A 27,880-nucleotide genomic window follows, 5' to 3' on the forward strand; every position below is an offset into this window, starting at 1 on the left:
CTGTTCCTGTGCTTTCTCTTGTGTAAGCAGTCTAACTCTTAATAATGATGCAGTTAAAAGGGGTGGCATCTAGCGTCTCTTTATTTGTTATGAAGCCTAAATAGCAATGGTACTGCAGTAGAGGTTTAGGAAACTTAGTTTGCAGCTATATGATGTAGGGCATTTGCCAATCTGCTATTGAATGCACACAAATCCGATTTTACCATCTACATGTGAATCCGTTTGTGTTTGTGGACATTTAGGTCTGGCCTTTCAGATGACTTTAGCTTTCTTGTTAGACTAGTTTTTCCACAACTATCATACAAAATCATACAAAATCTACATACATAGACTTTTGGCAAGTGGGCTTTTGCTTTTTTGAGTCGTCATTAACATGTTGCTTCTACCCACCACAGAGTACAGCATGGATGGAGTACTCTAAGTGACTGCATAAAGACAGTGAACATTGTTCATACACCCTTAAAAGATTGTTCCTTTCACTCGAGTGACACATCTGGTTCGACGTATCTTATTTATTATTTAAAAACATAGTTGCTATTTATTTATCCTGTGTCGCCGGAAAGCGATGCACAGTTCACAAAGTTCATAAATGTACAAAGGAAGGAATCCTAGGAAGTTAGGAATCAAAGCAAGTTTTATTCAGACAATTATCTATACAACATTCCAAAACACAAATGACAAAATCGTTAAAAACGCCCAACTCACTAGAGTTCATCATTAAAACTCTGTTTAACAGACCGTAAAAACTGAGCAATTTCATCAGCCACATCTAAGTAACGCATTTATGTCAACAGCTTCACAGCTTTCCTCCTATGGACAACATCATATTTAAAAGACAGGTCTTAAAAACGTAATTTGATTTACAAGATAAGACACAGTCCATTAATATATGCAGTAGGGAACATTTAACTTTCATGGGGTAGGGGCAGAGACCACTATTATCCTGGACTCTGGTCCCTTATAGGTGGGATGCATAAATTGGATTGCAACCCACCCTGACCCTTAATATTTCTTTTCGCAAACCTGGGTCTGGTAGCTGTGATAAATAATGAAAAACAGTGTCCTGGCCCAGTGTAGAAACTGAGGAACTGATGGATGGTTTCTTGCGCAGATAAGATAGGTCATTCAATTCGGACTCCAAAGCAACAGATTCTTTCAACACATGCATGCCTGGGAAGGGGACCAAGATGTAAATGTACAAAGGATACGCCCCTGTGCTACCCAATGCAGAAATATAAAAGACTGTAAAGTCTGCAAACCATTTTCATAAACTAGTGTGAAAACTAACTCGGTGATTACGGAGAGTTCTGGTGAGTGAACGTCCTTCTAAAGTTATAATATTATTGAGTTATGTGTGCCATACCTGTCTTCCTGGTTTTATACTAGTCCTTGTTTTTTAAGTGAAATTTCGAAAGACTTTGCTGGAAAGAGATGCAAGTTAGCAGATTTTCAAAATATATGTCTGGATGTTACTTTGCTGATTGATTAAAAAGTTGAATTCTGATCTATGGAAGTAGCCTGGGTGTTCCCAAACTTGGCTTCAATGCAGTCTACCATAAAATCGTGCACCAAAATTCCCAGGAGCAATACAATGTAAGGTTAATGATTTTTAAAGGGTCCAAACACAGCAGTGATATGAGTTCTGCATCATAGGATCTTCATTGATCGTCATGTGTTAGAATAATTTCCCGCTGCCTGTGGAGACCCAAGAAAATATATATTTATCAGTAGAAAGATTGAATAGTCTAACATGACCAACACCCTCTAAATGCTTTTCATAGAACAGTTTCTGAATTATTAACTTTTTTTAATACTAAAAAATCCTTTCTCAAAACTACATTGTAGCACCTATGTTACAGCTTGCTGCTACAATTTCTTTGTAATAAGGAAAAGCGCAGAATGATATGCTTCCATTATAAAGGCCCCCTTTACCTCTAAAAGTCCACAAACTTCCACCACTGTCCATGAGGCCTTGTACTGGCAGTTGCCTCATAGATATGATACTTTTATTCTGGCTCCTGCGACCGGGATCCTTAAAACACACTGGGTGTTTTAAGTCCTATTTCTTTGAAAATTTACTATAAGAAACCAGCATTTTATGCTTTTATTCAACTTTTAAAAAAATTGTGTGCATCTAGCTAAAATCTAAAAAAAATGTATTTTGTTTCTGCAGTGTGTACATTTTAGAATGTCATCCCTCTTTAAATGCCCCTCATGTGGGAGGCAAAAAGCTGCCTCTGGCCCACACCAAGTTTGCGTCTGCACTTTTTTTTATTCAGTGAAAGAGGGTGAATTTTGTAAAAATGTCTAAAATTACCTTGAAGGACAGAGAACAAATTAGGCTTTGAGGCAAGCTGGGAAACCTGAGAAGCTCTGCAGGGAACCATTGGAAAGGTGAAAGAATCTCCAAAGGACTATCACATAGACAGATCTACAGGAGAAGATTGTGACCGTGACTTTTCACACTTTTTTCCCAGTCATTCTCATTGTCAACGGATCCAATTGCTGTCGAAGACCATTGTGTTGCCATAGCGCTCATTGCCCCCAACATGTTCACCATCTAAGGGATTAACCTCTACAACAAGACCACCACTGTCAGCATTTTACTAAGTCTTCAACTCCAAAGCATCCAACAGCATCTCTCAATGTTAAAGCAACCACATCACCATCGATCCTTTCTGTACATTCGCCATCGAAGAAGCGATAGAATGATGACAAAGCATAAATGGACAAAGTGGTTGACCGTGAAGAAAGAAAAGTCCCAGTATAAACATAGGGACTGTTGCTATTGTCATAAGAGCCTTCAAACCCGCAGCTTGCCCCATCAGCAGAAGGGCCTTAGATAGCCCTGTCATCAAGTTCTGTCTGTCCTATCTTGAGCAGCAATTAGCACACAAACAATATCCATCTCTTTTTAAAGACTGACAGTCCAACAGCACGTCGACTCCCCCCTACTGGAATCAACCGCTTCCTGCATTTCCATTGTTTGGAATGTAAGAATGCAAATGAGACCTCTCCAGCAGTGCCTATAAAATCACCTCTTCCAGGAGAACAAACTCCAAATCTCGATTTCAGCAAGATAATCCCTTCTCATGGTGGTGCAAGTGATCAAATCTGATTCACAAGATCCCATCCCAATAGGATCCATCTACTCAAATGGTTGTGACAGAGGCTTCTCAGTCAGAGGGAGTGTTTACAACATTTTCCTAGAGCTAAAAGCCGTCTATCTAACTCTCAAGGTCTTCCTGTCGTCTCTGAAAGTGAATGTTCTCATTCAAAAGGACAACAAACATGCACTACCCGAACAAATAAAGAGGGCATGAGATCGAGGCGTGGGTCCTAGCCAGATATCTATTAATACAAGCAGTACATGTGCAAGGAAGCATGGAAGAAGAAGCAGATTTCCTAAGCTGATTCTATGAAAGAAATCTCAAAGTACTAAACATAGAGGTTCTTTAATAAATCTTGCTAGAGTGAGGTTGCTAGCCTTCCTTCTTTGCAGTATCGCAAAGCAAAAAATGCCAAGCCTTTTCATCCAGATGACCAGGCTCATTCACCAATGCCCTTTATGATGCAGTAATCAAGACATTCCTTTACATCTTTCCACAGATTCCGCTGCTTCCTTCAGTCCTCCTGAAGTTTGAGAATTGTCGACCATCTGTGATTCTCATTGCTCTGAACAGACCAAGATGGTGGTTGTATCCATAACTTTTACAGATGTCTGTCAGACAGCACAAGAGTTTGCCATGTAAACTGAACCTGTTGACTAGGAGTCGGGGCCAACTATTCCACCCGAAACTGACCTCTTTGAATTTGGCAGCATAACACTTGAGATTAGACAAAATAGGCATCTAAACCTTCCTCAGCATTTCTCTGTGAAAAACTTCATCTTGGGGTACATTTCACATTTTGAGTTTAGTAGTGGCTGTTCATGGACCCAATTAATTTTTTTATTTATTTATTTTTTAACGCACTGAGTCTGACCCCCTCTCCAATGGAAATTCCTTGTCCCATTTCGAGGTGCTAGCTGTGAGGGGGAAAATCACCGACCTTATGCCAGTTTATACCCAGTCCGGAAAAAGTACCGAATCGGAGTATTTCACAAATAGGGGATCCAGATTTAGTCGGGTTCTCGAACATATAATATTGCATCATCTGCATATAGTGAAACTAACAGTGGCCCAGTGGAAAATTGTAATCCTCTATGCAGATGCTTCTCCTGAAAATGCCCAACCAAGGAGTCCATTTCCGAAATAAAGAGCAAGGGGGACAAGGGACAGCCCTGCCTCATGCCGCGTGATAAGGCAAAAGGGGCTGACAGCGTGCCGTGTAACCTGGCAGTTGGTTGGGTAAACAGTAGGGCCGTCGTGGCAATGAAACCTGCAGGCATCTCCATACATTGCATTATGGACAGGAAAAAGGGCCACTCTAACGAGTCAAAGGCTTTCCAGTAATATCGTTGCGGCTGGGATTTCCGGGTCTATCCTGGGCAGGGTGTTAAACAACGTATGAAGATTGAGGGCCGTGGAGCGATGCGGCACAAAACCGGTCTGCGCTGGGGAGATTATAGATTCCATCAGTAAGGAGAGACGACAAGTGAGAGCCTTAGCAAGTATGTTATAGTCGAGGTTTAAAAGGGACAAAGGTCTGTAGGAGCAGCACGATCGGGGGTCTTTTCCGGGCATGGGAAGCAAAATAATAACTGCTTCACGGAGAGTGGGAGGCAAAACCGGTCTTTCCAGTGCTTCGTCATATACCCCTAGCAACCGGGGGATCAGAAGGTCTTTGTAGGCCTTGTAGAATTCGCCCGTGAATCCGTCTAGGCCAGGGGCTGTGGAAGAGTTGAGAGCAGTGATGGCTTCATCTATACTGTCTTCAGATATTGGGATCGCCAAAAAGTCCTGCATAAAGCGCTCTAAATATACCAGCGCAATTTCCGATAAATACGACTCCTGGGCTGTCCGGTCATGACCTAGTCTCGTGGTATATAAAGTTTTAAAATAAGACCAGAATTCACCCTGGATGTCAAGAGGATCAGTGAGTTGCTGCCCCGTCGCTGTTTGGAGCTCTGTGACATACGTTTTTGTGTAGGGGGCCTGATCATCTGGGCTAACACCCTCCCAGGGCGGTCTCCTTCCCCGTATACCTTAGCATTATGGTATTTCCCCATGAAGAGGATTTCCCTCTCAGCTGTGTCGCTGTACTCTGAGTAAAGCTGCACGCTTGCTGTCAGCGTCTGGTACCAATGACTGCACCTGCCCGGCGTTCAGCGTGCCAAGTTCTGCTTCCAAGCGGGCAAGGGTTCCACGCAAATCCCGCAGCACTCCCGCGCTCTTGGAAATGCACACACCTCTCATGTACGCCTTAAAGCCCTCCCAAAGCACTGCGTCAGAATCCACTGACCCTGTGTTTAAAATTAAATCTTCCTCAATTGCCTCCTGGATTTCATATCTAAACCGCTCGTCCTCTAATGCGCGATTGGGAAAACGCCATTGTCTCTCAAAACCCCTGGGGCGGGGGACCCTCAATGATAATACAACTGGGGAGTGATCAGAGTAGGTCCAGGGGAGAGTACAAATTCCTTGGAACCAATGGGATATCTCCAGGGTCGTGAGCCAGTAATCAATCCTTGTCCATGTGTTGTGTGGGCTGGCGTAATGCTTGTAGGTGGTGTTACCAGGATCCCGTGAGCGGCCCAGGTCTAGCAGTGAAAACTGTTCGCACAAGGCCTATAAGGCTCTACGTGCTCGAGGCTTGGGGTCTCGGTGGTCGAGGTGCTGTCCGGTTGAGGGTAATGTTGAAGTCTTCCCCCTAGTACCAGTGGCATGGGGCCCAAATGCATTAGTTTAGAGTGTAATGAATAATAAAAGGAGAGTCTGCATTTGGGCCATAAATACATATCAGTGCTACCCTGTGACCCATAAGTATACCCACGAGAATCACAAACCTGTCCCCTTCATCGTATGTTACAGAGTGGCATTTAAAGGGGATGCGCTTGTGTACTAGGATGGCCGCGCCTCTGGCATAATTGCTGTAATTCGCAAAGTACCTATTCGTGCCCCAAGTCGCGGCCAAACGGGAAGGATCGCTGGTGAGAAGATGAGTCTCCTGTAAGAAAGCTATATCAACCCCGTGTCTGAGCAAATAATGAACTACCTACCTCCGCTTACTCGTGTTATTCAAGCCCCGCACTTTCCACGTGGCAAAGGTGACGCTCGAAGGGCCGGAATTAAAACCTATCTGTGCCATGTAACTGTCAGGTGGCTCGAGTCAGTGAACAGGAATCGTGCATATCTGCTAAATATATCTATGTACATGTCAACTTTTGTTACAATGCAAAGCAACAAGAACCAAAGCCCTCCCACCACCCCTCACCCAGCCTTCCCGCCCATCCGGAGAGGCAATTCCAAGTGTAATAAACTACCACCTAGTACCAATAATAACATCCGCATAATGAAAAACAGGCATCTTGGGTACATTTTGCCCCCGCAACAAATATCAGTGGGTGAAGACCAAACAGGGGGCGATTACTCTCCCATGGTTAAGTGACGCAAGTAATATAAAGAAGTATGTGAACCATTTCACAATGTTAACGGCAGAATCTTATATGTACAGCCTTTCCATGAAGTAAAACAGATCCGGGCCATCAACCATGTCCAGAACCTGAAAATAGTTTCATACTGGTGTCCGAACCGCTGTGCGGGGGTGAAAGCTTGTCCTTGTCCGAGGAGTGCTTGGAGTTAACTTTATAAGTGTGGCAGAATTATTTTACTGCTGTAGGATTTTCAAAACCACGGGCACGGCCGTTGACCTCCACTCGTAATTTTGCTGGGCAGAGCATGCCATACTTCAGGCCCATGTTCCTGAGTGTCGCCTTGACTCAGTGTATTTCCATGGAAGTAGACGCTGTTTGGGGTTCTTGCGGCCCATGCCGCAACAGCGCTGGAAAGCACGTGGAGGGAGTGGACTTTCCGGCACTACGCCTGAGGCCGTGGTATCCACAGAAGCCGGGTGTCAACGAAACTGGTTGCGGCCAGGGAGGCCTGCCTGAAACTGCGGGGATGCTCAACTGTGTGACCCGTCCAGGCCGCCTGCGGTTAGTGTTGTGCTGGCGGTCAGATGCAGAGGCCCATTCGCATGAGGGTGCAGCTGGAGCGGCCACGATTCAACAGCGGGAGCGAAGACCACTTAGGACATATGTATTCGCCCTCCCCCAGAAGAACTCAGACGGGGAGGGGCAGTAGTAGTGTGCATCCAGCCAGTAGAGCAGGGGAGGAGACGGGCAGCGAGGGCCACCCTGGAACCAGCCCAAAGTGCAGGATGCGTCCCCTACAGCGAGGGGGCAACGCATTTGACAGAGGCCCACATCAGGGAGCGCAAGCAGGCCCTTTCCCTACACGTGCAGATCAGCATGGTTTTGTGTGCGTCCCACACCCGCCCCGCTGGAAGCCAAACGGACCCCCCGCACAACGGGGGGCACACCAAACCCAGCGGAGCTCCGTATCTAACATGGGGCGGCCCACGACTTACCACACCGCCGAGATCAGTCCTCCGCGCCCCTTACACACATCACCGCAGACGCTGGTTCTACGGCCGTCCCCTCGCCGCAATCTTGCGCCTCGGTCCTTCGGCAGATGAAGTTGCCGATTCCGCCCTCTATGCAGCCTATGGGGCACTAGACCGCCACAACCGCCGCCCAGGTCGTTCGGCTGCATGATTCCAGCCTGTGCATGTATTTCAGGCTGCCAGGAGACATGGGGAAAGGCCGCTATGCCACATCAGCTGGGAGAGCGCTACTGCCGAGCGGCCATTTCGGTCTCCGGTGAAGCCACGCTCATGAACCCAATTTATAAAATGTATTTTCAAAGAGGCGGTGGATATAGCAATCAATAACTGAGTTGAGCAGAATAAAGGACAGGAATGGACGAAAGATGGCACAGAGTATGTAATGATACAGCTTAGATCCATGTACGATACATCTGAAAGAAACAGGTTAGTATTAGATTCCTTACCTTAGAATATCCCCAGGCGTCAGTCTGGATCCGGAAACTTTTGCGTAGCAGTACCCCTGCGCGTCGGTAGGCGTCGTCTGCAGGCGTCCCCTGCGGCTCCGCGTCGTCGGCGTCGTGCGCCGTGATGACGTCGCTGGAGTATATAGACGCCGCCTCCGCGCGCTGACGTCAGTTCTTCTTTTTTCCGCGCCAGTTAGCGCAGATCCGAAGAGCAGTACTCCGGTCTTTTGACCAAGTTTTTTGTTAACTGATTGATCCTTACGGTGCCGGTAGGATGCCCGGTTTCAAGAGTTGTGACGAGTGCGACCGCATGATGTCGGTCACCGACCACCATCGACTCTGCCTCCGGTGTCTGGGCGCGGACCACGACGTGGAGTCCTGCGTCGACTGTCGGGCCTTGACTGGAAAAGCTAGGCGGGAGCGGTCCCGCAAGCTTCTCGAACTCCGGTTGTCGGCCCCGCGTCGAGAGCGGTCCCGGTCCGGTCGGAGGTCGAGGGAGCGGTCGAGGGAGCGGTCGCGGAGCCGCCATGGGCGCTCCGGGAGTCGCCACCATTCCTCCGGCTCGTCAGGTAAGCACAAGAAGTCGGGGCGTCGCCATCGCACCCCCGACTCCCCCCGACGCCCGCGTGCTGCGGCCGGGGGCTCGGGTGACCCCACCCCCGCGGTCCCGCATGGGTCGCCGACGCCGTCTGCCCCACACCTGTCGGTCCCTGGGGAAGGCGCGTCGCGTGAGGAGATCGAGGCCTTCCTCATTGCTATGAGGGCGAGGTCTTCTCCGGCGGGGCCTTCGGCGCCTGCGGGCCCGTCGGTCCCGTCTGGGGGCCCGAGCGGTTCGGGTGCTCCTGCCCCGGCGCCGCCGGTGGCTCCGGCCCCGGCGCCGCTGGTTCCCTCTGGTTCGTCGCCGGCTGGTCTCCCGGCCTCTCCGGCGTCGGTTCCTGTGGGCCAGCCCATGGTACCGCCCCCGCGTGGTGCAGCGACTCCGCCGTCGGCTCCGGCCGGCGTCGGGTCCCCGGCACCGACGCCGCGCGGCGCCACCCCCCTTTCCTCCCCGACTCCGGACTCGGAGCCGGACCGGCGTCGGCCGACGCCGGACCCGACGCCGATGGGGCCTGTTGACCCCGATGTCTATATCGTCGACCCAGAATATGGGTATGACGAGGAGGAGTATGGAGAGGGTTGGGAGGGGTCTGAGGACCCTCTATCCCGTGCCTGCCAGTACGATGTGGACTGGGTAGGTGATCTGGGTGATGCCAGTGGCCTGGACGAGTCGCCCAACCCTGGGTTTGTCTCTCCGTCCCCTGTGGCGTCCGAGGCGGGTGCTGCCTATTCGGTGGTCCTGATGAGGGCTGCCAAGGCCTTACACCTTGAGCTCCCCGTTGCGAAGGTCAAACCGAATATCCTGACGGAAGTTTTTAAACCGCAGTCATGCCCCCAGGAGCCTCTGCTGCCGTTTAATGAGGCCCTGACGGATGTCCTTCTGGGCACCTGGTCCAGGCCCGCCTCTGGTGCGCCGGTTGACCGGAACGTTGCCAGGCGTCACCGTCCCTGCGCGGACGACCCTGCCTTCCTGTCCACCCATCCCTCCCCGGAGAGTCTGGTGATCCAGGCCTCCACTTCGCAGTCCGCATTTCCGTCGGCTCCGCCCGACCGGGAATCAAAGAGGTACGACCAATTCGGAAAGAAAGTGTTTTCCTCTTTGAGTGCTGGGCTGCGGTCTTGTAACACCGCGTGCCTCTTGGGCCGCTACACCCACTCCCTGTGGGATACGGTCGAGGAGTGTTTGCCGCAATGCCCCCAGGAAGTGCGGGACAAGCTCACCCGGGCCTTTGTTGAAGGCCGGGATGCGGCGCGGTACTCGATCCGTTGTGGTCTGGACACCACGGACTCACTGGGACGGGCCATGTCCACTACGGTGGCGATTCGTCGCCATGCCTGGCTGAGATCTGCCAACTTCTCACCAGACGTCCAAAATACGCTTATGGACATGCCATTTGATGGCAGTCGCCTATTTGGTGACAAAGCGGACCACGCGCTGGAGCGCTTCAAGGACTCCAGGGTCACGGCCAAGTCCTTGGGTCTCTCGACCCAGACCCAGCGCCAGCAGACGGGTTCGTTTCGGCCCTTTCGTGGCCAAGGGAGAGGAGGTCCCACACGTGCTGCCAGCCACGCGGCGCAGAGCGCTCCCCAGCGCGGTGGCGCCCGTGGTTTCCGCCGTGGTGGCGGTAGAGGCCAGCGTCGTGGTCAGTCCACGCCTCCCTCCGCTGCGGCATCCAAGCCTTCCTAGTCCGAGCTTTCGGGCTCACGTGACGCCAGTGGGTGGCGGGGTTCGCCATCACCACTCCCGCTGGCGCGCGATAACATCGGACAGGTGGGTGCTGCAGCTTGTCCGAAGGGGCTATGCCCTCCCCTTCGAGTCCACTCCTCCAGCCATGCCACCGCAGAACCACCGTGTGTCGGGGGACCACTTGACTCTTCTGCAGGAGGAAGTTACGGCCCTCTTGGCCAAGGGGGCCATCGAGCGCGTTCCTGGGCCAGAAGTAGGGTGTGGTTGCTACTCCCACTACTTTCTGGTACCCAAGAAGGACAAGGGAGGCCTGCGTCCTATCTTGGATCTACGGAACGTCAACGGCTTCCTCCGGAAGGAGAAGTTCAAGATGTTGACTTTGGCTCAGGTCTTGGCTGCTCTAGACCCACAAGACTGGATGGTAGCGTTGGACTTGCAGGATGCGTACTTTCACATCCCCGTCCTGCCGGCCCACCGGCGTTACCTGCGGTTCACGGTAGGCCACGAGCATTTTCAGTTTATCGTGCTCCCATTCGGCCTTACCAGCGCCCCACGGGTGTTCACGAAAGTGATGGCGGTGGTCGCAGCTCATCTGCGCCGGTTAGGGGTTTCAGTCTTCCCCTACCTCGACGACTGGCTGTTGAAGGCGGGCTCGCCCCAGACAGTCGTCCACCACCTTCAGATGACGGCAGACCTCCTGCACGAGTTGGGGTTTTCCATCAATGTGCCGAAATCACACCTGTGTCCCTCTCAAAAGCTCCTTTTCATCGGAGCGGTTCTCGACTCGGCGCAGTTTCGGGTTTATCCCCCGGAACGGCGGGTCCGGGATATTCAGGCTCTGATTCCCATCTTTCAGCCGTTATCCCGGGTTTCGGTCAGGTTGACGCTGCGGCTTCTGGGGCTGATGGCCTCCTGCATCCTTCTGGTGCATCACGCCAGATGGCGGATGCGGGCTCTGCAGTGGGACCTGAAGTTTCAGTGGGCCCAGCATCAGGGCAACCTATCCGACCATGTCCTGATCTCGGAGGGCACTGCGAGACAGTTGCAGTGGTGGCTTACAGACCGCGATTGGGTCAGGGGCAGATCCCTCTCCCTTCCCCAGCCGGAGCACGTGGTTGTGACGGACGCGTCCCTCCAAGGCTGGGGTGGCCACTTGGGAGAGGCGGAGATCAGAGGCCTCTGGTCTCCGGCGGAGTCCCGGCTCCATATCAACATGTTGGAGCTGCGGGCGATTCGCCTGGCACTGAAGGCATTCCTCCCCTTTGTCAACGGGAGTGTAGTGCAGGTGTTCACGGACAACACCACCGCCATGTGGTACTGCAACAAACAGGGCGGTGTGGGGTCGTGGACCCTTTGCCAAGAGGCTCTGCGCCTCTGGCAATGGCTGGAACGTCAGGGCGTGACTCTGACGGTTCAACACCTGGCAGGTTCTCTGAACGCCAGGGCGGACGAACTCAGCCGTCGGTGCTCGGTGGATCACGAATGGCGTCTGAACTCGGATGTGGCGAGAGGCCTCTTTCAGCAATGGGGAGAGCCTTGGTTAGATCTATTCGCCACAGAAGAGAACGCGCAATGTCATCAGTTCTGCGCGTTGGAGTTTCCAAGACGGCACTCGCTCGGCGACGCCTTTCGGCGCGAGTGGAGTTGCGGTCTGTTGTACGCCTTTCCGCCTATACCACTTCTGCCCAGAGTGCTGAAGAAGATCAGGCGCGACCGGGCCCATGTTATCCTTGTGGCTCCGGACTGGGCTCGAAGGTACTGGTATCCCGAGCTACTCAGCATGACAGTCGGTCCCTCGATCCGCCTGCCCCTTCAGGAGGACCTTCTGTCGCAGCAGCAGGGGACGGTCCTCCACCCGAACCTGTCCAGTCTCCACCTCCATGCGTGGAGATTGAGCGGCGACAGTTGAGGCCATTTGACTTGCCTCCTGAAGTCTGTGATGTCATTCTGGCAGCCAGGCGTCCCTCCACAAAGTCGGTATACGCCTGCCGGTGGAACAGATTTGTGGCATGGTGCACAGCAAAGGCTGTGGATCCCCTTTCTGCCCCTCTATCTGAGGTTCTCCTCTTCCTCCTTTCCCTTGCCCAGCAGGGCTCTGCTCTGGGCACTATCAAGGGCTATCTTTCTGCCCTTTCCGCCTTCTTGAGGCTACCTGATCAGCCATCTTTGTTCAAGTCCCCTATTGTGTTAAGATTCTTAAAGGGCATCACGCACATGTATCCTCCAGCTCCGTTCGTGATGCCTCAGTGGGACTTGAACCTGGTTTTGACTTTCCTGATGTGCGCTCCCTTTGAGCCCCTTCATTCCTGTCCTCTCCGTCTTCTCACCTTAAAGACGGCCTTCCTGGTAGCCATCACCTCTGCCAGGAGAGTGAGTGAGCTCCAGGCTCTTTCTGTTCAACCTCCTTTCTTGTCTGTTCATCCTGATAAGGTGGTTCTTCGGACCAGACCTTCTTTCCTGCCCAAGGTAGTCTCTGCTTTTCACATTGGGCAGTCCATCACCTTGCCCTCCTTCTTCCCGCCTCCGCATCCTTCAAAGGATGAAGAGCGGCTCCATCGTCTGGACCCAAAACGTGCGCTTTCATTCTATATGGATCGCACACGCCAGTTCCGGGTGGATGACCAACTGTTTGTTGGCTACGTGGGTGAGAAGAAGGGAAGGGCGGTACAGAAACGGACCATCTCTCGGTGGGTCGTCCTGTGCATCAAAGCATGCTACTCTTTGGCTCGGAAGGAGCCTCCTGTTGGGCTGAGGGCCCATTCCACTCGGGCCACGGCGGCTACTACTGCCCTGGGCCGGGGAGTCCCTTTGCAGGACATTTGCCAGGCGGCCACGTGGGCCTCGCTGCACACCTTTGCGAGGCACTACTGCCTGGACAGTCAAGTCCGGAGGGATGGCTTCTTTGGCCGTTCGGTCCTCCAGGACTTTCTGGTGTAGGTTGTATTGGTTCGCAGACCCACCACCGGGGTTGGTATTGCTGGGGTATCTATTCTAAGGTAAGGAATCTAATACTAACCTGTTTCTTTCAGATGAACAAGTTACTTACCTTCGGTAACGATATATCTGTAAGAAACAGTAGTTAGTATTAGATTCCTTACCGCCCCGCCCATCCTCCCCGTTCTGCGAACTGATACCTAGGGTTAGGGACATCCCTTTCAGGGCCCTAGTTTCAAATGGCACCAGTGTTGGTTCTCACATGGCTCTGCGTGTTCTGGCGCGGAAAAGCTGTGTGCAAAGAACTGACGTCAGCGCGCGGAGGCGGCGTCTATATACTCCAGCGACGTCATCACGGCGCACGACGCCGACGACGCGGAGCCGCAGGGGACGCCTGCAGACGACGCCTACCGACGCGCAGGGGTACTGCTACGCAAAAGTTTCCGGATCCAGACTGACGCCTGGGGATATTCTAAGGTAAGGAATCTAATACTAACTACTGTTTCTTACAGATATATCGTTACCGAAGGTAAGTAACTTGTTCTTCTCGGCCAAAACGCTGCATTCCATAGTTCCGTTCTATGTATTAACACATGGAAGTAAGTAAAGTGTCTGCATTTCCTATGTTGAAAAGCTAAGACTTCCATGACTGTCTATATTTAAGTGTTCATGTGTGATAGATTTCGGGCTATATATATTTGAGGTTTGTATTGGCCCTTTTCTTACAGATATGCCAGGTTTTGTCCAGTGTATGTAAAAAAGAGGGTCTGGTTCTGCCTCAAGATCTTGCTCGTCGCCTTGCTGAAAAATCTGGCAGAAACCTTCGAAAAGCATTACTGATGTGTGAAGCCTGCAGAGTGCAACAGTAAGTGCAGAAATAAGGCAGTTCTGATAGTTGACTGTGGCCTGCTTGTATTTTAATCTACATCCCAAGTTCTGATAGTGTTGACTGTGGCCTGCTTGTATTTTAATATACATCTCATCCTACGTAGGTATCCATTTTCATCTGATCAAGACATCCCAGAAACAGACTGGGAAGTATATCTGAGAGAAACTGCTAATGCTATAGTAAGCCAACAGTCTCCACAAAGGTAGGTGCAGTTAGTAATATATGTTTCACTCTCTTGGTTTTTCTTTATTGATATTTCCTGCATGACAAGTTGGTGACTTGAATGAAAAACCATGAATTGTTGCTGGTGACATCGTTGGGTGGGAATATTTATTTTGTATGAGAGCTACTCACCTATACTTTGAGTTGAAAGTACCTTATTTGGATTCTTAAAATGGCTCTGTGATTAAAAGCCCTATGCTACAAGATGTATGACAGATACATTAAGCTGTGATTTCAAGTACATGTAGAAAAATTGTCAGCATTAACATGTTATGTCGGGGGGCGTGGCTAGCCGGCCATGAAGGCAGTCGGCTGCCGATAGTGCTCCGGCGGCACCCGGGGCTTTAATCCTGACATGGGGCTTCTGTGGGAGCCTGGACGTGCCTGCGAGTGGGTGAGAGGACACGGAGGCCTGGGTGACGACCCGACGGTCTGCCCTGGGCGGCGGCACCCTGTACTAGGCTCCTCTTGTGGCCGGACCTGCCAGGGCCTCCTGAGAGTGCGAGCCAGGAGTTCGCGTGCAGGCGGAAGTGCGGGCAGCGACTGCCCGCCCGGGCAGAAGTGCCCGGAAAAGACGACCTAGCCGGGCTGAACGGCTGGAGAGGCCGCCCGGTGCTTCAGACCTCCTGCAGCGCCCTGGTACTACTGCTGATACGGGACCCGAGAAGGTGCGGAGAGGGTACCGGTTTGATCTGCGGTCCGGCCGGGATGGATCCCGTGGCTGCCCTGATTCCATCGCCGCGTTGCTGAACAAGACGGCTGTCCCCCACGACTGTCGTGCTACCTGGAAAGCGAGGGCTCGAGGTGGTGGAGGTAGGGGTGAACTAGTTTGGCCTTCGGCGTGCAACACACGCGCCCCCCCGGGTACTGGCTGCAGCGAAGGCCATAGAGGTTGCTCTCGCCCCACATGAGAGCAGATTGAGACGGACTGTGACCCGCGGACATAGTTCCTGGCCCCTGGGACATCGGTTGGAGCCCGGGGCTGACCGCTGGCTGGCGGGGGCTGGAGATGACGGATTGACCCGGAGGTTGCCCTGCTATGAGACGCCGATGGTGCCATGATGGGAAGAGCGCATATACCCTGCGGCTGTGGTCTTGAAGGCATGTACTTGGGGTTGGTGGACCCCCCCACCCTGGATACTGTGAGTCTGCTAGGAGTCTTGCGGTCCGGTTGGCTGACTCTTGAAAGGCCTTCTTCTCAGCACCGGACTAATGGAGGCCCCTTGAGGACAGTGCGGCGGTTGATTGCGAGGGCACTCCGCTAGTGGCGACACTCCTTTCGCCTGCAGATGACCTTGGGAGCTGTGACCCTGAAACTTGCTTCCATTGCTGTTGTTCAGCTCCCCCTGACCTGCATAACCCACTATTGCACTACTGCTGACCCCTACGGCCTCGGGGAGCTGGTTGGATACGTCGGACCCTGGTGGACACTATCCAGGGGATTACCTATATAGAGGGCGTTCTGCCTCTACTGTTGGCGTTATGGTCCGGAAGGGACCTAAGGGGCTGGGGGGCACAGGAGACCCTGAGTTGACGCGTGATGGTTCCGGGGTTGAAGAGAGCGGCCCATGCCTGGAGCTGCGGGACCTGGGGGTGATGGGAGCACTCCTCCAGACAAATTGGACCTAATTTTGAAAGAAATACGTGACTCTAGAGCGGCGATGGAGCAACAGCTGGGGACCCTGACTACTAACTTGTCCCTCTTGAAAGCAGACCATGGCAAATTAGCGGACAAGGTTAAAGACCAGAGCCTGGTTCTTGCAGACCTCGCACTGACGGTGGCGGACCACTCTTCCTCCATACAACATCTCCAACAGCAGGTCACCTCATTGATCGATCGTGTGGAAGATGCAGAAGGAAGAAACCGACGCAACAACATACGCGTGATTGGCCTACCGGAACAATGTGAAGGGACTCGAGCGGCAGACTATATGGAGCAATGGTTCCGTGACCACGTGACATCAAGAGGGCCTCTCTCCGTACATTTGTGTTGAGCGGGCGCATCGGATCCCGACGGGCCGACCTCCCCGGCCTCTGATTGTGAAGGTCCTCAACTACAGGGACCGTGATGTCTTGTTACAGAAGGCTCGGGAGAAGTCGCTCATACAGTTTGAAAACCACAGAATCTCCCTCTACCCCGATTACACCAACATGGTTCAGAAGCAGCGCTCGTCGTGCCAGCCAATATGGTTCAGAAGCAGCGCTCGTCGTGCCAGCAGGTGAAGAGAAGACTACAGAAGGCCGGGCTGCGGTATGCCCTCCCCTTCCCGGCCAGGCTGAAGGTTATTCACGATCAGAAGACGCACTTCTTTGAAAGCCCCTCGGACGCAGAAGAATGGTTGGAAGTAATGGACATAGCGGATGGCCTGAAATCAACGCAGGAACGGTCGGGACCGTCCGTGGTGGTTGAACCGGATCAAGATCTGGAGAGGTCCCTTGAACCTGGTGGGAGAAGTGGCCGCTCGGGTCCATCGCGGAGGCAGCAGAAAAAGGACCAACTGGGAGCACTGACGACAGCTGGGACCTTTCGGGAGGCGGCAGACAAGACTGAGACGGACTCGGAGGACAGTACGCTTCATTCTGATTCTGATCACAGTGCTGTCCTTTTCACCACGATTACACCCAGAATAGCTGATCTTCTAGACAACTGAGAACACTGTTGGACCAGTGGGACACGGACTCATGCAGATGATTCAAGTGGTATCCTTTTTTTCTTTGTAATTGGTACTGGCCGCCATAATTTGCCCCCTTCCGGTGCTTCCCTAGATATATTGCTCAGTTATTTTGGATGTGTTCGTATTGTGGTGTTGGGGGTCCGGTGCACTCGGAGCCTGCCTCCTCTGGGACGTGGGGGGAGGTTGATGCAAGGGGAGGCCCACACCCAATATAGCTGCTTACATATCCTGTATTCCCCCCACTTTCTTCCCCCTTCTTGCTTCCCCCCCCTATTCCCTCCCCTCGTCCCCTCCCACATGTTGCGGGCTGTCATACATCCTGGTACCCCGGGATGACCTGCCGTTGAGCAATCTGAGCTAGCCATGAACAATGACACGATGGTGTTGAAGGTCGGCCACCCCCCCATTGGCATAGGCAGCATGATCTGGACTGTTTTGTTTGTTCACTTCTTGTTGGGCCCAGCAGTGTTTCGATGCTGTGCCGAGTTTGGTTGTTTTTTTTAAACTTTTTATGGTATTTGGGTATAGGGACTCCTGGACGCTACATGCAGTGGATACGACATCTGGCCTATTGCTCACTTTACTAGAGATAAGAGACGCACATGGCTACAGGGACATATCAATTTCTCACTTTGAACGTGCGAGGTTTGGGGGCAATCCAAAAGTGTCAGACTACATTTGTTCCTCCTCCGACACCGCATACAGATTGCATTCCTACAGGAATCCCATCTGACTGTCAATGAGTCGCAGAAACTGAGAAAGAAATGGAGAGGCATGGTCTATTCTACGTCATATTCTGCCTTCTCCAGGGGAGCTACTATATGGGTACGTCACGGGGTACCTTTTGAAGAGGTGGAGAGAAAGGTAGATGACCAGGGCAGGTATATCTTAGTCAAAGGCACATTGGACGGGAGACAGATAGTCCTGGGAAGTATATACGCACCAAACTATGACCAGGATCAGTTTTTAACTAAATTGGGTTTGGCACTATCAGACTGGGCGGAAATACCCTGGGTGCTGGGCGGTGACTGGAATGCAGTCTTAAATGTGGATTTGGACAGATCTCATCCTCCTCTACAGGCCGCTGGAGTTGCCAAATTAGCCCATATTTTTAATACCTGGGCTGCGGGATGGGGATTAATGGACGCATGGCGAGAGTTCTATCCCACCCACAGGGAATATTTGTTCTACTCCCATCTTCATAACTTACACACTAGAATTGACCGATTCCTATGCTCCAGGTCGATAATCCCTAACATGGAGAAATCTGAATATTTAGCAAAAACGTTCTCTGACCACAGACCTTTAACTGTTTTACTCCTTTGGGACAGGGTACCGACGCCAGTTCCCACCTGGAAACTTAACCCTTCTTTATTAGAGTACCCTCCCTTTCGGGCATCCTTGTCTGATGCTCTCACTGACTATTTTAGACTTAATTGGGATTCCACCTCCTCGAACCTGGTGGTCTGGGATGCCATGAAGGTCGTGATTAGGGGGGCGGCTATAGGGCGATTAGTTGGGGCAAGGCAAGAAGTTTATAAAAAAACTCTGAGGTGGAGGATAGGTTGAAGACCTTGGAGCAGGAGGCTAGTAATGACCCGGATAAGAGAGGTGACCTGCAGGTGGGGTACATTGACCAGGCGGAGCTTTTAGAAACCTTAAGGACGATTGATTATAAGGCATACTTACGTAGACAACATACGGAAGCTGATAAGTCTGGCACACTCTTGGCCAGGTTGGTCCGAGACAGGCTAGATCTGCCGACTATAATGCAAATGCGTGACCCGTCGGGTACCTTGGTGTCTACCCAGGCGGAGATAAATAGCGCCTTTTACGCTCATCTGAGCGGCCTCTATTCGCACACAGGATTGGAGGACTCAATGCAAAGTGCAGACTTCCTGCGGGATCTTCCCTTCCCGGTACTATCGGAGGACATACAAAAGTCGTTAGAGGGTCCTGTTACACAGCACGAGATACGTGCCGCGCTCAAGTGCCTTAATCGTAATAAGGCCCCCGGCATGGACTGGTTGCCGGTAGAATTTTACGCTACTTACTCGGATATTCTTGTCCCAGTAATCTAATCAATATTCAAGGAGGCGCTCAAAGAAGGTCGCCTACCGCAGTCTACCATGCAGGCCCTGGTTGTTTCCATCCCCAAGCCCGATAAGGAAACTCTAGATCTGAGTAATTATAGACCTCTGTCTCTATTATCGACGGAATACAAGATCCTTAGTAAAGTACTGGCCCTACGGATACAATCATATCTCCCTACACTCATACACCCAGACCAATGTGGATTTCTCCCAGGCCGCAGTACCTTCTTGAACATTCGCAAACTGCATGCCCTGATGTCGGCCCCGGTTCTGGACATGCCGAGAGCGGGCTGTATAGCGCTGGACTTGAATCAAGCGTTTGACTCCCTATCATGGTTTTTATGTTTGAGGCTCTGAACCGATTCGGATTTCCGGATAAACGTATCCGTTGGATATGCTTATTGTACACTAACCCCACAGCTAGGGCAGGTATGTGTCCGGAGGATATACTGTCCACAGGGGCACCAGACAGGGTTGCCCCTTGTCCCCGCTTCTATTTGTACTCGCGCTAGAACCTCTAGCTCTGGCGCTACGTGGCGCATTTGGTCAGATGGGTATACCGGTAGATGGGACGCAGCATCTGATATCCATCTACGCAGATGATATCATTCTGTACCTCCGAGACCTAGAGGCAGATCACTCGGCGATTCACGGTCTCTTTCAGCAATTCAAAACAGTGTCGGGCCTAGCAATCAACCCACTGAAATCAGTTGGGTTAGTCTTCAGGGATGATGTATCACCCCCCATATTCCTTTTGGGACATATCGGATCCCGGTGGCCCCTGTGTCCTTTAAATATTTAGGTATACAAATTTACAGGAAACCTGCTGATCAAATTGATGGGAACATTAAACGTGCCATTACTCTACTTCGGGGCAGTGTAAGTTTTTGGAACTCATTGCCACTGTCAGTCATGGGTAGGGTGGCCATTTCTAAAATGGTGATGCTCCCCGCATGTTATATTTTTTCGTGAATATGCCAGTTACTCTTCCTCAACACATTTTTGCCGCTCTTAATACGTTATTGATTTCCCTTATATGGGGCACTGGGCGAAGGCGAATTAGTTTGCGTAAACTTCAGTTGGGTATCAGATCAGGAGGACTTGGAGTACCAGAATTCAGAGGGTATTATTATGCCAGCCAATTACAGTGGTTGTCATATTGGCTTGTGGGGAAAAACCTGCAAGAGATTGCTCTCACGAAAGAACAACTGGATCGTGGGGTGCTCCACTCCCTGTTATTGCCGAAGGCTCAGATCCCTCCGGACTGCTCTCCTCTCTTACACACAGCGTTAACGTGCTGGAAGAAAGCGTTGTCCTACACATCCACGATACCACCTTATGCGAACAACATCCCACTGTTAGGTATCCCCACACCGCAGGGTACTCTTACCAGGACCGTGTTACAGGCTTGGAAGGACCACGGGGTAGAAGAGGTTGGCACCTTTTTTGGAGATGAGGCGTTGTTAGACCACGACTCCTTCATACAGATCACGGGAACACCCCCAAGATTGTACCGATTACATGCCTCGGTCACGTACTATATTAAAAACGCATGGGCGCCTCTGAGGGTAAAACCTACGCAACACAAACTGGTTTATCTAATGTACTACATGGGGGAGGGTGGACACCTTGTGCACTGGCTATACACGGGACTCAGAACCCACGCCGCAATCCTGATTATTGCACTTAAAGAGATGTGGGCCCAGGATGCCGGGTTAGAACGCACAGATAAAAATTGGCAGCATATATTGGAACACCCGAAAAGGGTGTCATGTAATGCTAAGTTCCGGTATATTCAGACAATGGTGCTCCATAGAGCCTACCTAATGCCCAGGAGGCTCCACCGTATGTTCCCCGATGCCTCACATTGTTGCCCTCGCTGCCAGGGAGAAGATGCTGACTTTGTACATATGCTGTGGTCCTGCCCGCGATTACAGAGTTATTGGGCTGACCTCTGTCAGACACTACATACTATTACTCAAGTACCTGTCCCGATGGAAATCTTATATTGTTTGGTGGGGATGCGGAGGAGGTCTAGGGTGCTGAAAGTGAAATTAAAATTCTTGGACCTGGCCATGATCCTGGCGATTCGATTTATTACTGGGAGGTGGAAATCCCAGAGGCCCCCTTCTCCAGCTATGTGGCAATCGGATCTGATACAATGGAACAGGACAGAGGGGGCAGCTTTGAGGAGAGAGGAAGAGAGGGGTCATAGGAAACATCCTTTAGCGCTGGAATGGGACGCAATGGTGGTAGATCTATAGGGAATGGTAGATAGTGGCCATCGGACACCTGGAACGTAGGAGCTGGATCAGAAGGAAAACAGAAGACTGGGTGGCTGCTTCCCCCCCACCCCCCCCTCTCTGCACAGTGATGTACCTGTACGCAGTATACTAGATTCACGGCTTGATGTCTATTATCTTGTCACTTCAGTAGATCAACTAGCGGAATCTGCAGCGACCAGGAGTGAGTGGGTGGGTTAGCTGGAAGGAGGGTTTGTTATGAAGGGGAGTTTATTGTTTAGAGGAATAATGTTGGGCAGACATGAGGCGCTGTATGTATAACATATCGTCAGTGGAACAAACTGGCGATGACAGAGGGTAGCACTTCATACACCTCATTGCCTTCTTGTTTGTAGTCCGGATGAGACGATAATTATTTACTTTGAGTTGTAAACTGTGGCTTATTAATGCTCAACAAAAGAAAAATTGACTGATGTGTAATTGCCCTGATATATCATTATGCTTCGATATGGTCAACAATAAAGAGTTTAAAAAACAAACAAAAAAACATGTTATGTCAAATTGTTACCGAATTGTATTGTTTATTACCTTTGATTTGAGTTATGATATAGTTGTACTTTAACTTTCTTGATGATTACGGTCACGGGGTTCAGTAACACTTTAGGTATTGTAATTATGGGAATGAGTTGTGTGGTTTAAAGTAAACTAAAATATATATTTTTTATATTCCTGGTTTGTGCCTTTTGACTGTCATTTTCCTTAAATATTCAAGTCTGCGATGACAAAATAGGCAGATTGGTCAACGGCTCCATTTTAGACAAAATCTACATTTAAAAACAAATTGGCACTTACCTCCAGCCTGGAAGTCTGCGTACCTGCAAAATGGACAGCATATCATGTACATTGTGTCTACAGTTGATAAGCTACAGTTTCGGAGAGTATCCATATTGTACCATCACTGCACCCAATAGTTCAGGACTTCTGTGTTCCAGGCATCATACAACTGTTCTTACCTACAGCTATTCCCAAAGCCCTGGTATCACATGCCCTCTGAATTCTTCTTGGATGAGCTAGAAAAACTGACAGCCAAACACCTTTTACTCGAAAGAGGACACACCAGCATTAGTACAAACTAGCAACTTAAAACTGGAGTAGATTTTCTTTTACCACCTGAGTAAATGTCATCACATATCAAGTGGTAGTGGTGGATGAAAGAAGGGATTGGTTCTGCCTGGTGAACTTGTGGATGCTTGCTTCAATTTTTCCTGAATAGGGATATGAAAGTTGATATTTGGATGAATGTCATTACCAATGGAAGTTTTATGCTCTATAAAACAATTTCTATCTACACTGGCAACAGTTACACAATCAGGGCTTCATTTATCCTCAACTCTTTGACTAAATTCCTTCAGGCCCCACTCTTTTTCAAGCTCCTTGAGTCTACAGTTAGTGATGGATACTATTTTCAAACCTCAGTTTTCTTGTTCAAAGGTAGTTCAGGTTCCAACTTGCTAATGATTTTTCTGTCACACCACTGAGTAAAGTTTAGTCATCAGGTCAACTTTACCTCATTCGTATTTAGGTATCCTATTCTTGTTTTGTTGTTTCAGCAAGTAGATCATGTTGAACTCTGTTACTTGCTCTGAATGACCAAGACACAGATCTGAATCCTACTTCAATCCACTGGTCCGTGGGAGGAGCAGATCCTCTTCCAACAAGATCTTCAGTCAGCTGTGCCTTAATTGACGCTAAGTTCCAGTCTACACTAAGATCACATTTTTGCAGAATTGATCTGCTTTGTCCCTTTTATTAAGGTTATTCTCCTGGTAATTGAGAAGGTGTACATGTGTACAGTTACAAAAACTGCTTGTTTTTCTTAGTTTAGAAAACATACTTACATACACCTACATATAACTTGTAGGTTGGAGGGTCTTGCATCCCTAAGCGTTAGTGTAATTATTACTGATCTATAAATGCAGCAGATTAAGCAATAGGCAGTGTGCATATGTTTGACCCTGTGAAGGAATTTGCACATGAACATGATAGCACAAATAATTATAATAAATAGTAACCAGTGACTGTAACCTACTCTGCTATAAGACATATTGCTTTTTGTCTGTTAAATCCACCTTTCGAAACTGTAAATGTTGGGCAGTTTCTGACTCTGTCGAGCAGGTCTTAGTCAGCCTTCAAAATAAGATATATATTTTTCCATTCTCTTCAAGCTGCTTCTAGGTTTTAGAAAGTGTTTGGTAGGTGCAGTTTACCAAAGAACTTCACATACATAAGGGGTGCAAATGACTGCAGACAAGTCTACTGCTAGATAGTTGATATTCATTTTGATGTTCTGATGGGGCTATTGTGAAAAAAGTGTTACACAAGAAAGTGGATTTTTATCTCAAAAATGGTTTCAACTTAGGGTTTGCTGTGCTAAAATCACTATCTTCCCAGCTTTCAGGAACAAGCGGAGCTGAATTTTAAAAACATTTTTTTACTACAATTTCAGCATTTTTCTAAGAGGTAGCCCATTTTTCCTAACTTCTGTGCTTTCAACATACTTCTAGTTTGTGAAGTCCATAGGCGATTGTGGAAAGCTATACATTTCTGAAAAATTGACAACATTCTGTTTTATGAAGAGGTAATTTCTGTCGATACCTCATTGCTTTATCAAAGAAAATAACTGTTGAAATAAAAACAATATTGAAAATAAGTAGAGCAAAAAAACGGCCTTTTGTGACAGCCTTTTATCTCTAACTTATTGTTTCTATGGATGATTTACAAAAGCAATATACTATTGCATCTGCTAGATCCTTCTGGTCCCTGGGGTATATAGGGTTTATAGCCAAAAATCTGAGGTAACCAGAGGCACCAACTGAGCTGCACATTCACCTTACAGTGGTTTTTCATTGTGTACCGAGTATAGAGCAGTACATGTGGTAAAATATAAAGAGTAAAAAATAGTTATGAAGGAAACCTATGTAGTTCTGAAATTTCCACCAGATACTGAGGTTAGGAGCAGTGTTTTTATTTTTGTAAATCTGAATTAGTTATGGGTAACCCCTGGTAGTATGTGGTTCAGAGACTATTGTGGTATATAAATAAATAATACCGGATCTAGGTTTGACTGGACATAGCAATAACAGATAGCTCAATAAATAAGAGTCAAGATTCGAGGTAGTAGGAGTTTGCAGGTTTAATACAGCATAAAGGACAGGAACAGGACAACCTGCACGGGAATAGGATGGCAGGGCCCGGCAGCTGCCGGGGCTGGATATGGGATGAGCGAGCTAACATTTAATAACAGTACACAAGCATATATACTAAAACAGTTGCATTACAGTGAATACAGTAGGCGGAGCAGTGGGTGTGGTCAATAGCAGTCGCGAAAGATAAGGGTGAGAGTGGGTGTAACAAGAGGCGGGTACATAGACATGTGATGTAAACGTAACAGAATATGTCATAAATGGGGCGGAAACATGGAGGGGGCTACCTAAGGAGCCGGGACCTCTAACCTAGTGGTGCGCGCAAACTGACAATGACGTGTTACTAGGAGAAGCTGGGGGCTATGACTTCTGCGCTAGGAGCAGAGACTGAAGTCTGGAGAGTCAGGGCGACATGTACCTAAACATTATCTAGTATCTGATGTTTAGAGAACATGTTGATAGAATCCAAAAGTTATCGGGGTAAAGGCTAACAGACTCTAAGACTGGTGCATGCATTATTCTACATGTAGTGCGTGTTAAAGAATATTAAATGACCATAAATACAGTATTTCTCTTACATGGAGACGTAAAGGCTAGACGATGACGGAAACTATTGATGCGATTCAGTAGCTTAGGAATGCAGAGAAGGAGGGCTGGACTGATAACTAGAATCATAACATACTCTTGGCAGACTCAGAGGCAGAGCCAGGCCGAGCCGGGCACTGTGAGGCAGGAAGTAAGTGAAGGGTCAGGAATACAGGTGGGGGCTGTATCGCTCCTCAGCGAGGCTCAGGAGACAGGAGCTGAATCTGGTGTCCAGGCCCTTTTGAGGCCTAGGAACGGGGACTTTACAATGAAATAACGTGCACACTGGGAAACGTGGCAACGTAACTTTACATAGGCCTAATACTCGTAGCTTTCACGAGAACTGGAAACTGGCATACTAGAGATGGACACAACTGTAATTGCGTCTTTAATCAAACATAGGGAATACATATGCATATTAATCATGCACATATAACATAAGATGGGGGACACGTAGGGACACAGAACATGGCAAAATTTACTTTTCCACATTCCCTCCTTGTCACTACGTTTCCATCAGGAAACATCAATATTCATGATACCATCTATCATTTCATACAGTATCATTTGCTCGTCTCGAATTTTCTTGGAACGGGATTTAGAACGGGACTTGGGACTAGGAATACAAGAGGTAGCACAAATGCCACAAATCGCAGGGCCACATTGTATACAGAGGCAGCAACTGAATATGATCGCTACTGCAATACCTAGAAAAGACAAGACTTTCCATCCCCAGGCGGAAATTATATTCCAGAACCAACCGGACCATGTCCAGGTGCCTGGATCTTGGTGTAACATATGGGCAATTTTATGGAGTCTGGTTATAGCTGAATAAACAGACGGCGCGTTATTTGGAATGAAAATGCAGCAACTAGATCCGATGACTCTACATGCCCCGCCCCTATCGGCCAGTATGACGTCAAGGACGAGACGATTCTGGAGCACGACAATTCTCATAAAGGATTGCTCTTCGGTTAAGTTACTTAGAGCAGAGGTAGTCTCAATCACTACTGCTTCAAGGGTTCTAGTTAATCTACGTATCAGTTTACTATTCACAACAGTACCTAAATAAGGGAAGACACCTTTATTGATATCTATGTATTGTTCTAGAGCAGTTTCAGTATAATCGACAATCGGGAGATTTCTCTTGTGTCTGGTATGTACTAGGTGGGAATTCCTATGGTAGTCAGGTGGGGCTAGAAAAACTGGTGGCAGTAGGAAGGCAATGTAACAGGTTCCCTCCCAATCGAGGGGCAGACGAACATATGCGGTCTGACCACAAACAAAATAAGAATGACGTGAAGCTTTGAAAATAGACTTCCTACTGTCACTATACTTGACAATAGTAGTACAATCACTATGGCCTACATGTACGGAACCATTCTTTCGGATACATAATTCGCCTTTAACTGGTAGTACTGACATAGCAGGTAAATCTGGAGTAGTATCAGACTGAACATTCAGGACCATGAAATTCGAAGAATAATTACCCAAATTATAAACTTCATTTTCTAGATCTAACCCTGTTCTGTGGGGAAGACCTTGCTTGTCTGGAAAACATGTATTGTTAAGAAAAGACATATCTGTTGAGGATGACGTTAACGTGGACCATGCTCCACACGAACCATTATGTGAAAATGGATAAGGAAAGAGTGGCAGAACTCCCTTCGGTGTCTGGAAAGGGGGGAGTCGACCACACACCCAACAATTAGTAGCATTGCTGGTCTGGTGTGAATAATGTAACATGCGGATAAATGAATTATTACGCATAGCAAGACGATAAGATAGTTCATGAGGAGGCAGATCACTAAACGTGTGCTCTACTGTAACAATAGAAGACTTATTTACATGAGAAACTGGAAAACACAAATAAAATGCATAACCTGTGCAGGTAGTCATAAGGCTGAAAAACAATATGAAACTTAGAAAAACGATACATCGGATTGAGTTTTGACTAACTCTCTCACTATGGGGGTCTATTTTATACATGTCAGAAACCGGTCTAACCGTTTCACCTAGGGGAGGACTTAGACAATCAAACTGGCTGACTTATTTTACTAGACCTTAATTTTAGCTTATACTCCTGTTGCGGAGTTTTCTCTAACAGGGAGGGATCTGTATCATTGTCTTTTGCGGGACAGTCCTTAAGAATAGTACTTTGGCAGTCTTTTGAATCCTCGGAAATGTTCTTAGAAACAGGCTTTAGTCCGTAAAACTTCTTCACATGAGACAAATGGACCCAGCCCTTCCTGCCTTCCAGCTTGACGGCAGTACGGGTGGCCAGGAGGACCTGTTTTGGCTCCTTCCAGCGAGGCTCCAGCGGACTTGAACGATCAAAGTTCCTCACAAGAACCAAACTTCCGGGAACGATTTCATGCGGTACCACCTCGGTATTGTCTGGAAATGCGGCGGCAACCTGTGAACGACAAGAGTGTAGGGCAGACATCAAGGAAGCTAGGTAATCTGTCAGCATATTACTTGAAACATCGGTAATACTTCGGGGTCTAGGTGTACCCCACATATTAGGGGGGCGGCCGAATACGACCTCGTACGGGGACAGACCTGATCTGGAATGTGCGACCATGCGCATATAAAATAAAGCGACTGGCAGAGCTACTAGCCAGTCTACACCTTTCTCTTTACATACTTTGGCAATGCGGATTTTCAGAGTCTGGTTATGTCTCTCTACGAGACCTGCTGCTTCTGGATGGCGTACACAATGGAACTTCCACTGGTACCC

At 49.1% G+C, this 27,880-nt stretch overlaps 1 protein-coding gene across 1 annotated transcript in view; it reads left to right on the forward strand.

The window, feature by feature from the left end:
* Nucleotides 1–27,880, forward strand: part of RFC3 (replication factor C subunit 3) — a 102,351-nt gene that overhangs the window by 57,912 nt on the left and 16,559 nt on the right. Inside the window, exons 6-7 of the mRNA XM_078657169.1 lie at nucleotides 13,959–14,095; nucleotides 14,223–14,321. Coding sequence (XP_078513295.1) covers nucleotides 13,959–14,095; nucleotides 14,223–14,321 — 236 coding nt within the window. The remainder of the gene's footprint in view (nucleotides 1–13,958; nucleotides 14,096–14,222; nucleotides 14,322–27,880) is intronic.

Source organism: Lissotriton helveticus, chromosome 8 (assembly GCF_964261635.1).
Source record: "Lissotriton helveticus chromosome 8, aLisHel1.1, whole genome shotgun sequence".
NCBI classification, from domain to species: domain Eukaryota; kingdom Metazoa; phylum Chordata; class Amphibia; order Caudata; family Salamandridae; genus Lissotriton; species Lissotriton helveticus.